Source organism: Acomys minous (assembly GCF_964271855.1).
Source record: "Acomys minous genome assembly, chromosome: 15".
Classification (NCBI taxonomy): domain Eukaryota; kingdom Metazoa; phylum Chordata; class Mammalia; order Rodentia; family Muridae; genus Acomys; species Acomys minous.
Window position 1 is genome coordinate 92,538,279 of NC_140497.1, and position 17,711 is coordinate 92,555,989.

The window sequence follows — 17,711 nt, forward strand, 5'->3', positions numbered from 1 at the left end:
CTCGGACATCACAGTTCTTCCTTCTCGTGCGGCCAGGTGTCCCTCAGCACTGGGGTCTCAGCGAAGCTGCCAACTGAGGACTGCCCACCCTGGCCAGTGGTTTTAAAGCAAGCACCCCGGACACGTCCAGTTTTGACACTTGGTCTTAACTGCATGCTAGTCTACACTGATTAATGATGCATTTATATTTTCAGACTCATTTACATATAAAGGGGTTTGGGCATATTTTCCTGATCCGAATGCTAGAGCACGGATGGCAGGCAGCATAGACGTGCTTTCTGTGTCGGCTCCTAAAGCATTGTCTGGCCTCAGGAAGGGATGGGTGGAAGTTTAAGCTTTGTCACATTACAGTGCTAAGGCAGGGAATTAATGGATGCCACAACAGCTGCCATGGTGCTGGGAATGGAGTTCAGGGAGCTTGCCTGGCATGTGCAAGGCCCAGGCCTTCAAACACAGCGCAGTAAACAAAAGCAGCCACTATCAAAACAGTGACAAGAAAGGCCTTCTGCTCAGTGTGTTTGAGAAGCGGGAAGATTGAAGTGTTGATATTAACGGCAGCTAAATGAAAGTAGAGTTTCCACCCCACATCTGGTTACATGACTGGGGCTTTATGGAAATGAGAATTTGGAAATGAAGTGCCTTTATCACAGCTGTTAACACACGATTAGAGTAGAGAAAGAAATCAGCATTTGAATAGCTTGAGTCAGACTCTCCAGGAACCATCATACCATACCATACTATACCATACCACACCATACTATATCATACCATACCATACCATACCATACCACACCATACTATATCATACCATACCATACCATACCATACCTTACCATACCATACCATGCCATACCATACCATATCATACCATACCATACCATACCATACCACACCATACTATATCATACCATACTATACCATATCATACCATACCATACCATACCATACCATATCATACCATATCATATCATACCATATCATACCATACCATACCATACCATATCATACCATATCATACCATATCATATCATACCATACCATACCATACCATATCATACCATATCATACCATATCATACCATACCATACCATACCATATCATACCATACCATATCATACCATACCATACTATACCATACCATACCATGTCATATCATACCATACCATACCATACCATGTCATACCATACCATATCATGTCATATCATACCATATCATACCATATCACATCATACCATACCATACCATATCATACCATACTATACCATACCATACCATATCATATCATACCATACCATACCATACCATACCGTACCATATCATACCATACCATACCATACCATACCATATCATACCATACCATACCATACCATATCATACCATACCATACCATACCATATCATACCATACCATACCATACCATACCATATCATACAATACCATACCATACCATATCATACCATACCATGCCATACCATATTATACCATATCATATACCATACCATACCATACCATACCATATTATACCATATCATATCATACCATACCATACCATATCACATCATACCATACCATACCATATCATACCATATTATACCATACCATACCATATCATATCATACCATACCATATCATACCATACCATACCATACCATACCATATCATACCATACCATACCATATCATACCATACCATACCATACCATACCATACCATATCATACCATACCATACCATACCATATCATACCATACCATACCATACCATACCATACCATACCATATCATACCATACCATACCATACCATATCATACCATACCATACCATATCATACCATACCATACCATACCATACCATACCATATCATACCATACCATGTCATGTCATATCACATCACATCATCATATCATATCATACCATACCATATCATATCATGTCATGTCATATCACATCACATCACATCATCATATCGTATCATATCATACCATACCATATCATATCATATGTTCTGGGAGGACATCTGTGAGATTAATAGGGTTTCTGAGATGTAAAATATTTGACTATTGCCCCTCAACTTTCAGTCTCTGGTTTTCTCTTGAAGATATTTTGCCAACCGAGAATAGGAGGGTATTTGTGGCCCTTTTTATTTTTGTTTTGCAAAGATGACAGGATTAAGGAAAAAGAAGCCTGCGCCTATACTCAGTTTCATATCATACAGTGGGGTGTATCATGTGTTTGCATGGATGTGTGCTGGTGTAGCCAACAACTTCTCGGTTTCTGAGCACAGGGGTTCCGAGTGCCTGGAGTAACAAAGCCCACAGGCTAGATCCTTAACTCTGTGAGTTAACTGCAACAGTTTTGGACATAACAGGTTCAATTTTTATATTAAAAAAAAAACGTTCTGGAGTGAAAAAGAAACTAAAGAATAGTAAGGCATCAGTACAGCCAAGAATGCTACTGTTTCGGTGGGCTTTTTTTTTTTTTTTGACACAGTGTGTTTATTTGAGTTTCACTGGTAAATAGATAAAAATAATGTAGCTTCAAGGTGACAGTTGCTTCTCAGATTGACATTGAATGGATTGTCTTCGAAAGTCACTCAGTGTTAAAGTCCTTCATTTTCCAGCCCCAGACAACTCCTCCCTGCCGCAGCTTTGTTTCCTCCCACTTCCAGCCTCCAGTTTTAATATAAAAATGCATGGGATGACACTGAAGGAATTTGAAAACAGTTGTGTTTAGCTGTCAAATGAACCTTCAGGATCATCGCGGCCCGTGTCTTCGGTTAGCTTGGTGCTGCGTAGGTGTCGGACAGTCCCTTCAAGGTTTGTTCTAGGTCCTTTCCACTAAAAAATTTTAATGTGCAGAGGGTTTAATTAAAATAAGGCTTACACAGGGCTCTTTCCCCACCAATTTTCTGGTCCATTGATGACAGCTCGTTGGTTTTTTACTCTAGGGTCTTAAGAGTTTCCCCCTAATAAATATTTTTACAGCGGGGGCACTTTCTCTTTTTATTTTGGTTTCACAATGAGACAGAAATTCTCATGGCAGCCCTGCCCCGTCCTCTTCCCCCCTCCACTTTCTTCCCACCCCTCTTCTTCTTCCCGTTCCTTGCCCCGCCCCCTCCTGCTCTTCTGTTTTCTTCTATTACAGGAGCGAGAGCTGGACTATGAACAAGGCCGTCCAGCTCTGCAGCAGTCCTGCTCAACCTCAGCACCATTGCCATGGACACCGTCATCCAACCAGAGCACTTACGGATGCGACCCTGTTCTTTTCTTAAGTGTACAGTATCCGGTTTTCTCTTCATAGCAAGGCCTTGTATAGTCTTTCTTAAGTAATTCTTAAATATGGGATATGGAGTGTAAAGAATTTTCTTTTTCATTTAGCTTTTTATTTCATTATAGTCTCCGGGCCTGAAACAAGAGCTGCTACTAGCTATATGCTATTTAGCCTGTGCTGAATAAATTAGCAAAATTACTCACTACAAGGAAAAAAGAACCAGTTTGTGTTGCTATAATGAAAACTGTTGAATAATGTTTATTTCTCCTATCCCATTTTAATTAAAAATCTTATCAAAAGTTCCAAATAACATTGTTTTCTTCCTCGAGCGTTTATGATCATTGCTTATGTTAGAAAAAATTCTTCTAAATGTATTCAAGAAACTAATAAAGCATGAACATATTTACTGCAAAGCCATTCTTTTTTTTTTCTGGTCTAAATTCCAAAGGAAAAATTCTCATGTCTATTTTCAACAATATATAGCCTTACTCTAATCTCCTGTGGCTTTGGCTCCCTGATCTGATATTCACTAGAGATGAGATTTCTTTTTAATAGCAAGTTAAGGTGAAATCAAACTGCCAGCATGCTTCTCAGCTCTGTTTCTCTTGCCAGCTCTAAGCTTCTAAGCTGCCAAACTATGAAAGATTCATCAGACTCCATTTTGAAATTCCTGGGGCGCTATATTAAAAAGGTTATGGCCATTACAGATAAACATAAACACGATAGCACCCTGAATGTGCTAAGTATTAGGATGTAATTATTGCCACACACACACACACACACACACACACACACACACACACTTGTTCTGAACCATCAGAAATATGACACTCCCATCCCATGTCTGACTCCTTTTCCTCTGGACCACACCAGTTTGTGACGCAGCATGTTGGACATCATGGTATGGTACAGACACAGCCCTGACACAGCAAATATGGGCATATGTATTCTGGCTATTTTGTAATTCAAGATGCCTGCAAGATATTGGTGATGTCATTCCCAAGTGGAGAGTGTGTGACAAGTAAACCATCAGAAAGTATTATGAGGGTTAATGAGACTAATGGGACTGAAAACAGAGAGGAATATTACCATGTGTGATGCTCTGGGAGGTCTGACACTTTAGACACTGGCTAGCCTTTATCACTCAGTGTCAGCCCAGGAGGGACCTCACTGATGACTGTCACTTCCTGTGCCCAACTAGACAGGGCAAGAGGTGAGTAAAGAGGACTTGCACTAAGGATTACTTCAAACTGAGTAAAGTAGATGATACAACACAGAGGGCAAGATCTTTAGCTTTCACGTGCTGTGCCCTGTTGAATATGGATTTTAAAATTAATTTTATGATTTATTTTATTTTTAATTATGTGTGTTTGTGGGTGGCCTTGTACACATGCGCAGGTGTCTGTAGAGGCTTGACGGGCAGGATCCATGGGAACTGGAGTTACAAGCAGTTGTAAGCCGTCTGACAAGGGTGCTGGGAAACAAATGCATGTCTTCTGGAAGAACAAGCCACACCCCTAACCACCAAGCCATCTGTCCATGGAGAGTACGGCTTTATTACCCTCTCAGTACCGTTTTACTCAACAGTGTACTGACTTGAATTTCATTATATGCTAGTAAACCGCTAGGCGCTCATGGCAAGTTAACAATCAATCAATGTAAAGGTATGTTATGTCTATCAAATAACCAGAGAGGTGAAATCTCAGTGTGGTGAGATCATAATAGCATTTCTAGAAAAGCAGTTAGCTAGATCACAGAAAATCCACAGAGGAAGTAAGAGTCTGATGAGGACAATTGGCTTAGGGAAGTGGGCAGGATGAGGTCATCGAGACCTTCATTCTAGAACAAGTAAAAGCCACGAGCTACTTTCGCGCAGGGAAGGAGAGGACGAAACCCTTTGTCTCTAAAGGGTACTCACGTTGCATTGCAAGCCAGCTTGAGATGCTGAGGGCACTGTGCAGAACACAGTGGTGAGCTGTGGGACGTATTGCCATTCTACGTCACACTCGCTGGCACACAGGAGGCCTGGCGGGCAGCAAAGCGAGGGCGGAAGGCAGGCGATCATTTCCATAGCTGCAGTTTTTGCAGCTTAGTGAGTGGAGGATGGTGCTGGACATTCAGCTACGAATTCATGGTGAGGGCTAGATTAAATTGAATTTTGATTTTGATTTAGCTGAGTTTAAAAATACTTTTGAGATACGCAATTATGGGTGTCAAATAAGCTCTTAGGTGCAGTGGCTAAGAGTTAAGAGAATTACTGTTAGAGACAGTCTGATATTAAATGGCTCATAGTGGGTTATTGCAATCGCAGGTGTGGATGAACATGTGCTATTAGATAAAGAATTGTCGCAATCAATGGCCTCACTAAACAAATATCTGGAAAATTCTAATGTAGTCCAGGAAACTAAAGTCAGCAAGTGAGATTGTATCAACAGAAACCCAAGAGAAAAGCCTGGAGAAAACCAAACCAGGAAGAAAAGTGCTTCCAGAAACAGCAGTCAGAGCCCAGTGTGGTGGTGCATCCCTTTAGTGCCAGCATTTGGGAGGCAGAGGCAGGTAGATCTCTGAGTTCAAGGCCAGCCTGGTCTACATAATGAGTTCCAGGACAAGAAAAGCTCTCAACAAAACAAAACAAAGAAACAAACCCAAAACCAGACAAAACAAAACACCAAAAAAAAAAAAAAAAAAAAAAGAAAGAAAGAAAAAGAAAAGAAAAGAAAAAAAAAGAAAGAAAAGAAACAGTGGTCAATAGTTTGATGTTTTCTTGAGTTTAGAGCACTGTCAAGCAGATAGTTTGAGAGAGTCACATGTACCCTGAACCACAGGTGCAAAGGCGAGGCTACAACGACATAGGTGAATAAATAGTTCAGAACCAGGAAATTTTTGCTAGATAATTGTGTTGAATGAGTTATTCAGGACTACCTTTTAAAAAATGGAATAGACATTTGTGTGTGTCTGTTCTGGTGGGAATGAGCCACTGAGGAGAGAAATCTCTAGCAGAAGGGACAGTGGAAACTCAGCCCATTTTGTGCTATGACAACTGAATGTCTGGGACTGGGAAACTTACAATGAACAGAAATGTGTTCTGGAGCCTGGAAAGCCTGACTTCAGGGTGCCAGCATCTTCTCCGGGTGTTGCCCAAAAGGAAGGGCAACAAGAGGTAAAATTTCAACCTCACTCGCTGTCAGAGTGGCCACCAGTAAAATTACATTCTGAAGAATTCTCGTGACTTCGATGCCTCTCAGTGACCTAACTCCCAATATTGGTATTAAATTCCCAATCTAGGGGGCCCATAACCAACTATAGCAAAAGAGAAGGCTAATTTAAACTAAGTTTAAAAAAATGCTTTCACCTTGATTTTTTTTACAACCATAAAATGGGAGGAAATAATACACACTGCGCTTTAGATTATTCCAAGGATCAAATATGATAGTGTTGATAGAGTGATCAGCAAATTGGCTGAACATCCACTCTATAAATTGATAGTTAAAATGAACCCAAAGTTAATGTTTACTATGAACATGAAGTACTAAAAAAAATATGTACTAAGTGTAATTGAATATAATTATGTCCTATGGAATTTGATTGCCGTAGACAAGAGGGTCGTTTGATGCACGTGGCCGCTTACTGCGCTGCAGACACAGCATAGGTGCTCAGGGATACTGCTCTGTGGTGCTTGCTGCTATGTTGACATTTGGGGCGTTTGTGTTTACAGGGTACTATTCTTCTGCCTGGAAATAAAGTCATTGAGCATCCGTGCAATGAAGAGAACCCGGGGAAATTCCTTTTTGAAGTAGTTCCAGGTAAGATAAGTTTTCTCTTTTGACTAAAGTATCGTTGTTCTGTGTTGGGAAGAGTGAAAACACTTGGGCACGTTTTGTCTCCTTCAGTTCTGGCCGAGCATTAACTTCGGCTATCATTTACACAGACGATGACACCTCATTTGTACCCTGATACAAATGGATGTTTGTGCACACACACACACACACACACGCACGCACGCACGCATGCACACGCACATGCACACGCACACACTCTTGGCCACACAATTCAGTCACCATGAGACCCTTGATTTGACCAGAATTGATGAAGCGGTATCATAAAAGTCTTATGAAATGAATTTAATTTTGCAGGTATCTTGTGATGGAAACTTGACACACAGTTACCTGTCAAAAAGGATTATCTGATAAATTCACTTGCAAGAACTGTTTTTTTTTAATAAGCCTTTTCTATTAAAACAAACAAACAAAAAAACCTCTCACTAATCAAGCAAGCATTATTATAGTCCTGGGCCTTTAAATAACTGCTTGCACATGTTTGGCCTGTGGAACTGGGGATGCGTCTACCAGGGCATCAGTGTGCCTCGATGTCTGCAACATCTGTTCATTTTGCTTTGTTCGTCTTTCCTAGTTCTCAGCTCCCATCCATTTTAGTGCATTTAATCCATCCTTAAATCTTAGGATAGCCCGGAACTGCTCCTCCACAGCCACACTCCTCCTCTTTGATCAGTTTGTCGGTGTCTCCTCACTCCTTGATAAAAGCAGAAAGGGGTTAAGAGTGCGGTTCTTGTAGAGTTGGACAGTCCAGTTGATGTGGTGGTTTCAGTGCAGTGTAGGTGGGCGCCGGTTGATTTGTGTGTATGGTTTGTCATTTGTATCAATAATGCTTACACGAAGGCAGTCAATCAAACATATTTCCCCAGATTTATAGGGTGTGGGAATCTAAAATGTGAGAGCATTTCCCCCTCAGTGAGAACAGCTGTAGCACTGAGTTCACCGCTCTCAGGATGGAATCCATGACTAAATGTTAATTAATGCAGCCGGAGCGCAGAAAGGTTAGTCAGACGTGTTGTATTATTTGTTTCCCCCCAGCGAGAACGCGTTGTAAGAAGCCTGATTCTTGTTGGCCCTATTAAAGCCCTTTTATGCTTACTTCTTAGAGGAGTGCCCCCTTATGGAGCCAGATTCCAGATGTTTCTGAGGCTTTGAAGTACCAGTAGAGGAAATTTCTTTCCCTATTTATTCTCTCACATCAGGGCCTGTTGGCTTTTAAGCCAGCATGGTATTAAATGGATGGCTTTGGCCTTTTATCTCCAGTAATAATGCCAGGCAGTCTGCTGGCTGCCCAAAGACCGCAGCGTTCAGAGAAGGCGCTGACGTCAGATGGGTGTTCTTGAGCCTGGGTTAGAGAGTGCCATGTCTTGGAGTCTAAGACATATGTTGTGGCTGGGCACATGTTTTACAGACAGTGCATATCCCACAGGACCTGGTCTACACCACATCTAAGGCTACGTAGGGAGATGCCTGAAGTTGTCTTTTGTAAAAAGTGTCCAGGAAATTCAAGCTGCACAGCTATGCTCATGGCACGACTTCCCGTATGCTCACAGCTCCACCAAGGCAGGGCGCTGTCTAAGCACTGGTGTGGTACACAGTACCCTGTGAGTTGAGATTTATAATTCTGAGTGGCTATAGAGTAAGAAGAGAATTGTGCCAGTTGTGCTTTGCAAAAAGAAAAAAAAAGAAAAGAAAGGAAGGAAGGAAGGAAGGAAGAAAGAAAAAGCTGGAAACATACATATGACACAGAGAATCAAGTGTCTTTGTCACTAACCTCAGTAACTGGGGCTTTATTGCTGCAGCCTTGGGAAAGAATGACATTTCTAGGCAAGTACCTTTGTTCTCCATATAAGAATATGGAAAGCTATTGCGCAGAGTTAACACTGAATTTTTGCAAAATCAGGATTATTTACAAGCTTGGTACTTGATTTATCTTTTCAAATGGGAATGACAACGTAATGTTTTCCAATCGCACAACTTTTTCACATGAAAATTTGAGGGGTTACACTGGAGTATTTTCATTAATCAGAAATGGAAGGAGAGATTGCAGATGTATGGCTGGTCCTTTGTGTGGGTACATACATACATATACATGCTTGTTTATGCATATATGTGTGTATATAGTACATGTATATATGATATGCATATATGTGGCAAATCTGTATTCCACATCCGTGCTCTCTGTAGCATTCCCAGTTTGACACTTTGAGAAAACCACCCCACACACTACACATAATGTATACAGACCCAGCACACCTGTCTTTATGGACAAAATGCCGAAGTCTAACTAAAGTGTGTGATTGAATATGAGACGCTTATGTCCTTTTGTTCAATTGACTCATGACAATTTCCAGTAAAGCTAGTGAGAGCCCCCAACTCCTTGCTAGTTAGTCTAACACTATATGCATGCACATTTGTGTATGAAAGCGGTTTATCTTCATGTGCCATATGTCCCTATGTAGGGAATTTTGTTTGCATTGGTTTGAAATATCTAAAACTGAAAAGTATTAGGAAATACCAACAAACTTCAACAGAATTGGGAAGCTTGCATCTTTGTATACTACTAATTTTTATTCATTTGCATATAATATATCTATGCATATTTTAGGCTTTCAAAAACCTGTGAAAACAATCTACTATAAATCAGTGTGGATTTTTATAGATTTATTACCCCTGAAGTGAATTATCTTTTTCAACAGTGCCATGATTTATAACCTCTCACTTCAATTTTTCCAATTTCTCTACCTGTTTCTTCAAGAAAATGTCAGCCAAATTGGCAAATTTGAAGAATATATAGCCAGATGTGCCAAGCGTTAGATGGGAGCAAGCATTTATGGCCAAGTGCTAAGCTCTGGGGAAATGTGATTGAGAAAGGAATGCTAGCAAATGTTTAATGTAAAGTCCTTGAAGAAATAAAGGGAGGCTGGTCTCTGCCTCTTACGATGTGCTTGGGTTAAGTTTTCCTGGTTTGTTGACAAAATTAACAGAACCGTGAACCGAGTCGTGGTGCATTGATTATTTTCATAGTAACCTCTTAGGAGAGTAAAGGGCAAAAGAGACTCGGAGCTAATAATGGACAAAGAAAAAGAGGAGGCTCTGCACCCAGTTGAGGAAGGAATCCCACCTTCCCTGCTCTTGCTGCTCTTTGTCCTCAGCCCAACAGGTACCCAGCTGTGCGGATCTGTGATGTTAATGGAGACCATGCTCCTGCTCTAGAACATTGAACCATTGCGCTCTATGCGCTCCTCCCTTCCGGTTCTGTGACTCTGGGGGTAAAAGCGGGCTAAAACCCGACATGATTCTTCCTCCTACTTCCCTGCCTTAGGCTCTGGGTGTAGGATCCTGGGTGTAGGTCACTGGAATGCAACACCTCCCCTGGCCTGGCCCTTGTGTTCCTCTCCAAATGGTCATAGTTTTATGATGCAGATTCGGGGCGGAGCGGGGTCAGGGGAGGGGATGGGGGCGGGGCGGGGCGGGGGCGGGGCACTGTTCCATGTCTCTGGGATTGGCAATGCATTTCATAGGGCAGGCTGCTCCCTCTGTGGACACGGTCCTTTTGGGTGGAACACAAGGAGACTTATGCCCAGATGCTTTCTTTCTGAGTGTTTGCAGCCAGCGCACTCATCTTCCCAGGCCTGAAAAGGGAGGGTCGCACAGGCTGTTCCTCTGCTGCCCTCATCGTGTGCTTTTCTCACTGGGTCATCAGCTGAGGCACCCAGCCAAGCCAGAGGCTTGACAGCTTTGTATTTCATCAGGAGGCCTCAAGTTGGGAGGACGGAGAAGGTTTCAAAATGTATAGGCTGTGCTCTTGTGCCTCCATTAAAAAAAAAAAAAGACTAATGTTTATTTTATGTGATGAGTGCTTCGTCTACATATATGTATGTGTGACATACGTATTCCTGGTGCCCATGGATCCCAGAACATGCTAGATCTCTTGGAACTAAAATTAAGAATGGTTGTAGGCTGCCCCGGTGGGTGCTGGGAGCTGAATGTGGGTCAGGTGTGCTTAGCCACTGAGCCATCTCTCCATCCCAGCCGGCCTGACTTTCTTTAGGGAGCAAGCAGTTTTGCATATCCCTCAATGGTTCCTGCCTATCATTAAGCCTCTCTCTGTGGGAGGGAAGCACGTCCATTTTCCTAGTCCTGCCTTGTAACAACTACGGTCCGGCTCCACCTCCCATTTGCCTTCCACCCTTAAGCTGGAAGCGATGCAGTGCCACACAGCTGGTCAGCCAAGGGCAGGACTCCATCTCTAACTTAATTCTGTTCCTAAGCAGAAGGGGATGTGGCTCTGTACAATACCACTGGTCTTTTCATCTTAGAATCTAGGGGTTTAATAGCACATTTCTCTTCAAGCCTGAGGCCCTCCAGGCAACTCCAGAATGACGTGGAAGGTATTTTAATATATTTCGACCTATAACTTTAAAAGCAAGTTTCTGGGAGACATCCTGGCGGAGAGTAATATTAGGATGCTTACCGGGAGTGCTCTCTGGAGATGGCTCATCTGTGAGAGAAAGACAGTGGCCGACTGGGGCAGGCAGAGCCACCTGCCTTCTGTTGGAACTGAGGTTGTATCTAAGATACAGAGCTCTGAAGATGGAATGCCCCTTGGCACTGCTCAGACACAGGATCTGGCTTTTCTTTCCAGTGTAGTGTCGTGACAATGTAGAGTAAAAACACACTGCCATAAGTTACCTGTTAGGAATAACTGTCACGAAGGAAATGTCCTTCCTAAGACCACTGTCAGACCCTGAAGTCCGTTCCTTAGAGAATAACACTGGGGGATCTGTTTTCAGGTCTTTACACACCCCTGTGTACATCAGGTAACCAAGAAACATGTGTGACATGTGACAATGCTGGGAATTAGTCCTCCACACAAGCAGAGAGCCATTATGGATCTCGAAGGCCAGCGTACCACACTCTCACTGCCTCGTCTGGGCTAGTTCCCAGAGGTTGTCTTACATTGTCCAAAGAGAGAAAAGAAGAGGTACATACAGAAGAAAGTAGGACGAGGAATAAAGAAAGCAGTCCCAGAAACAGAAGGGCCAGTGTGACCCACCGAAGGTGATGTTCAGGTAAAATCCTTCAAGAAGAGGACAAATCACCACTTCACCTTTCACCACAACTGTGCTAATTATTTCCAACACCCTCACCAATTTTGATAACAATGTTTACCACCTAAATGATTTCTAGGATTTCATAGGAGCTAAGCATAAGACATAAATATCCAGAAAATATAATAAATACACTACAGATCATGTCTTTTAACCGAAACTGTATAGAACTGTGCACTTTTGACTCTGTAAACATCCCCTCCCACCGTGGACGTAGGTGAAGTGCAGTGGTTTAAACCCAGGGCCAAAGACTCTGTTAATCACGATCTTTGTCTTCAGTTCCTGTTTCTGTGTTTAGATGTTTATTTCCCTTTTTCCTGTCTCATCCTGTGACACGCTCACATAGCGTGGTAGACTTTCCGCTGTTGCCTCTTCCTGGCTCGTAAGTGGTGATGTCGGTCAGACTTTAGCTCCCCAGTGTGATTGTTCTGCTTGTCCCACAGCATGAACCTCCTCAGATCTATGTCACACATTCACAAGAGAATGTTTTTCTGAGTGGAGCATTTCATGGGTCTGGAGTCTATAAAAGTTTTTATTTACCAAAGTTTGTGTCTGCTCAGATGGCCGGTACAGCTGTGTTATGTTACAAGCCAGCTGAAGAGTAAATAGTTCTGACAGATGTTCATGGGTGTCTCTGGGAAAGGAAATACTTGGCTAGTTTTTTAGTTCGGGAAGGTAATTATGTAATATTGGCAATAAAAGTTTACCAGTCATGTCTGTGTTTGATTCCTGGGCTGTACAAATGATATCATTTGATATATTAAATTACTGTCATTTAAATATGTAATTCGCAGGCTGGAGAGATGGCTCAGTGATGAAGAGGTAGGGTTCTTCTTCCAGAGGATTCAGGTTTGATTCCCAGCACCCATTTTGGGTGTCTCACAATTGGAAGTAACTCACACTCCAGGGGAATCTAGTACCTCTGGCTTCTACGGGTGCCCCTATGTATGCCCACACACAGATACACACATATACACAACTAAAGATAACAAAGAACTTAAGAAGTAAGTCACATCACCATTTGGCATGTATTCTATATGTAAATGTGAGGAGAGCTTTTGAAGATAATTTAGTTTTCTTTTTAGTTGTGTGGGCCTACGTGTGACTGTGTGCAAGAGTTCAGTGCCTGAAGAGAGCAGAGAGGGCACTGGCTCCTCTGCAGCTTGAGATATAAGCAGCTGTGACCTGTCAGACATAAATGCTGGGAATGGAATTTGGGTCTTCAACAAGAGCAGTATGTGTTCTAAACCACTGAGTAACGTCTCCAGGACGACAGGAGCTTTCAGTTAGTGGTCTAATGTAAGACTCGGTCATTGTCTTGATCCTTACTTAAATATATTGCTAAGGTGTCTATGTACGCAATAGTGGTTGTGTCTTAAATGCCCCCTTTCATCTCAGAACGATGGTAACATCCACGCACATCCACGCAGTTGTATTTGTCACTCAATAGCAGCAGTGACCACCTCTGTCTCCAGAGGAGGTCCGTAGGCGGCAGGGCAGCCTCCTGGGGTGTGCAGACCATCTAGAGAGCCAGTAGTGGGAGTTGCTTAGCTATGGAAGCTGTATGCTCCAAATTCTCGGAACATGAATTCAATACATTGTTTCAGTCTGCATGGCCCCTACTCTGCATTCTTTTCTTTAGAACAAGTTTGGGGGATTTTGTTTTGCTTCCCAGCTCTGTTCCTACATAAAATACTTTGTAAGTGTGGCTTTGAAAGGGCCTAAGTGCATGGCACAAAGAGAATGTTTTAGATGTTTTCTCATGCGTTGGCGTCCATGCTTGTGTCATTGGAACCACCAGGCATTTAAAGCTTTTATGAACCTATGGCCACTCAGGAGGTGTGTCTATGGGGAGGAAGTTTTTACACTGTGGATATGCTTGTCTAATCCCCATCACTGTGTGCTAGATTAGGGATCCGTGAACATCTTCTGGAAAGAACCAGAGAGTTAAGATCACAGGATTTTTCATACCATAGGGTCTCTAACCCCAACTCTGCTATAGACACAAGCAAGTGAGGGTGGCTGGCCAGCTCCCAGTGCAACTTTGTTCATCCACTCTTAAAATAAACTCAGGTAATTTTATATGGCAGAATCTGTAATTCCACCCCAGACTGAGAAAGCTGAGGTAGAAGGATTGCCTTAACTTTGAGTTGGCTTCGTGATACATAATGAAGTCCAGACCCAGCTGGGCTACGGTGAGACCTTGTCTTAAATAAAAACAAAGATAGAAGGTTGAGACTAATCTTTGTTGGTAAAGTGTTTGCTTGGTGAGCATTAAGACTGGAGTCTGATTCCTGGCACCCACATACAAAGCAGAACGTGGTGGTATACCAGTAGTCCCAGTTCTGGGAAGACAAGGATTCCCTGGGCCCACTGGCTGCTCAGCCTGGCCCACTTGGCAAGTTCACAGCTGTAAGAGATAGTGCCTCAAAAAATTAGGGAGACAGCTCTCCTGAGAAATCATATCTAAGGTGGATCTCTTTTTTCCATATGAGTGTGTATACATGTTCATATGCAACCCCTTCCTATATGAACATACATAGACATACATACATAGACACACACACACACACACACACACACACACACACACACACACATAGTCAAGGGGGGGGCGGGGGAATGGAGACCAGAGAGAACTGAGGCAAAAGGATTGCTGTTAGTTTGAGGCCAACCTGACGATGCTAAGTAGTATTCTGGGCCAGCCTTGGCTACAACGTGAGACATAATCTTAAACGAACCAAACCAAAAAAAAAAAAAAAAATGAATAAATGACATAATTTGAAAAGAACTATTATTTCTCTTTTGATTCTTTCTCTAGCCACTCGAACATGTAAAATATAGACAGCAGACCAGAGTTGGCCCATGGGACACAGCTTTCTGATCCTTGCGCCAGTTTTTTTTTTTAAGCTATAAAAAGCACATCAAAGACACTTATAGAAATCAGTGGTCTTTGTCGGTGCCACCAGAGCTAGAATTAGACCTTGGAGACAGCCTGTCTCGGGCACAGCATTGCCTCGTCGGAGTCATGGTTGGGTAAGTGACTGGCAACACTTTTATTTAAAAGAGCCATCTCTGAATGACATATTCAAATACCATGGCTAACCTGAAGATACCAGTGGCCAGAGTCTGTCTGAGCCCTGCTCCAGCTCCTCCAGAACCAGATGTACCTCCTGACCAGCACTAAAATCTGTGTGACTTAAAATGAGGACTACCACGAAGAGTTGACTGCACGTGATTAGAAATACACTGTTTCCCATACTTTATCAGTCCACTTGAGTTCAGGCAGGGATTCATGCATGTTTGGATCTGGAAACATCCACACAGTTAAGTAAACCTGAAATATATTCTAAAGGTACATTTTTATGAGAGATACCAAGCCCTGCAAGATTGGTATCTCTCATAAAAATGTACCTTTAGAGGACAAATCAGGTAAAATGACCAAATGTCTCTTCTACAATGTTTGTTCCATGCCCTACCAGTGCTCAGCCTTTCCCTGGCCACCCTTCCCACCACTGAGATTCCTTCAGCACCACCATGGGACATGTCACATTCCCATTTGATCTCTGCTGAGATGACATGTTCCTATAGGAACACATTGGGTCTCGTGTTGACATATGCCGGACCTTAACATCAGTGGTGATGTAGCCAATGTCTTTTTCCCTTGCTGACAATCAGCACGGCATGCTAATATCTCCCATGCTAACAGCAGACTCCATACCCACCTGAGCCCACGAGCCTCGTGCTGCAGATTTTGCCCACCAGGAGAACGCAGACAGGCTTACTCTCTAGATCCCACTGAGGCCAGATAGCTAGGAGATGTGAAAAATGAAGGTGGCGAGAAGGAATTAAGATAAAATGTTGAAAAGTCACAAACAATATGAACTATAACTTCTTCTGTCCCCTGAATCGACATATGCTGAATTTTTAAAACTTTTCTCTTCTCTTCTTGGAAGTTATTGAGAAGGGAGATGATGCCTCCTATCCCCTAACATTTAGTATAGTGCCAACACACAGTACACAGTCAGTGTATGTCTGCTGGTTTAATGAGCAAATGTGACCTTGGTTTTATCCGGTGGAGGGACTGTACCGGTCTAGTCAAAATTAGAACCTTTCAGGTCTGAGTTATTGTGCCGGCTCGTAGCTGCTTCCCACTGCCTCAGGAGACCGGAGGTTCAAGAAACTCATTAACTTTCCACACTGTACTCTTCCCTTTAAAATCCAGTCCCCACGGCCTCATCACGCAGGCCACCTCTAATAGAGAAGCCAACCGTGCCTTTTATTACCTTGGTGACAGAAGCTATTTGTTAATGAGTTATTTGCCAGAATAATTGTATTTTCCCTGCTTGTTGTTCTTTATGGCACGGTTTTCATTATGCAGGCTCAGGCTGGTTGTGCTTACCTGCCCTTTTCATCCAATAACCAAAAAAGACCTTGTAATTGAATGAAGCTGAGAAGACAGAGGGTAAAAGACCCAAACAACTATCAGGGCTGTTACTGTGACTGGAGTTCGTGGGGTAGGTTTTTCTCCTGTGGGTGGGCATCGTGAAGGAGCCTAGCTGGAACAAAATCATGCTTGAGTGAGCTGGTGGCTGTCAGAGAGAGCAGCAGCCAGTAACTTAGAGAAAACACACTAGTAAGGAAATAAATATTTGAGAAGAAGTGAGTGTGTGGCAAATGGGTGCTGAGGAGTATGGGAGAATGAGCTGCAAGGAGGCCAGGGAATCGCTGGGTCATGCATCTGCAAAGCCCCGTGACATCAGTCCTAGAAAGGCCAAGAGCATGTGCACTGGAGCTCTGAGAGGTCTTATGCATCTAACAATGTGCGGTCCTTCCTTGTGACATCCCTTAACCGTAGATAAGATGACTGGCAGCCACCAAGAGTACTGACTCTATTTTATTGACATCAACCCACACTGACATGTTCAACTTAATGACCACTGAAAGACCCTATTTTCAAGTTTAGGAAGCTAAAATTATTTATTATTTATTATTATTCATTATTGTTATTGCTTTTTATGAGACAGGACTTCTCTGTGTAGTTTTGGCTGTCCTGGACTCACTTTGTAGACAAGGCTGGCCTCCAGAATTCTTAAATTCTGAAGTACTTCAGTGTTTATTTGCAAGAAACACACCTCAGTCAGTCCATACCAGAATATTCAGTCTATAACAAAAGGGAAGGTGAGGCCTGGATTCTCGTCTACAGGCTCTACATCTACTCAATCCAGACCTTGAGATGTGTGTGTCCCCATGGGGTTTAGAATTTGCCAGACTGTAGATGGAGGCCATGGCCACTAAGGATGGGCCATGGAAGCAGGCATGCAGGTAAAACCTTGTTCTTTCCTGAAAAACAAAAACAAAACAAAAAAACCCCACCTACTTCAGGTTTATTTTTTCAACTTTCATTCATAGATTTTTGTTTTATTTTTAACATTCTCCCTACAAGAAATAGACCGGACAACTAGCTATAGTTTTCTATCTGTTTTGGTCTCTTC

General features: G+C 42.6%; 1 protein-coding gene across 2 annotated transcripts in view; it reads left to right on the forward strand.

Annotated features, from left to right (window-relative positions):
• ARHGAP24 (Rho GTPase activating protein 24) overlaps positions 1-17,711 on the forward strand; it is a 386,957-nt gene that overhangs the window by 164,639 nt on the left and 204,607 nt on the right. For both annotated transcript variants that reach the window (XM_084760079.1, XM_084760078.1), the window contains exon 3: positions 6,985-7,072. In XM_084760079.1, coding sequence (XP_084616205.1) covers positions 6,985-7,072 — 88 coding nt within the window. The remainder of the gene's footprint in view (positions 1-6,984; positions 7,073-17,711) is intronic.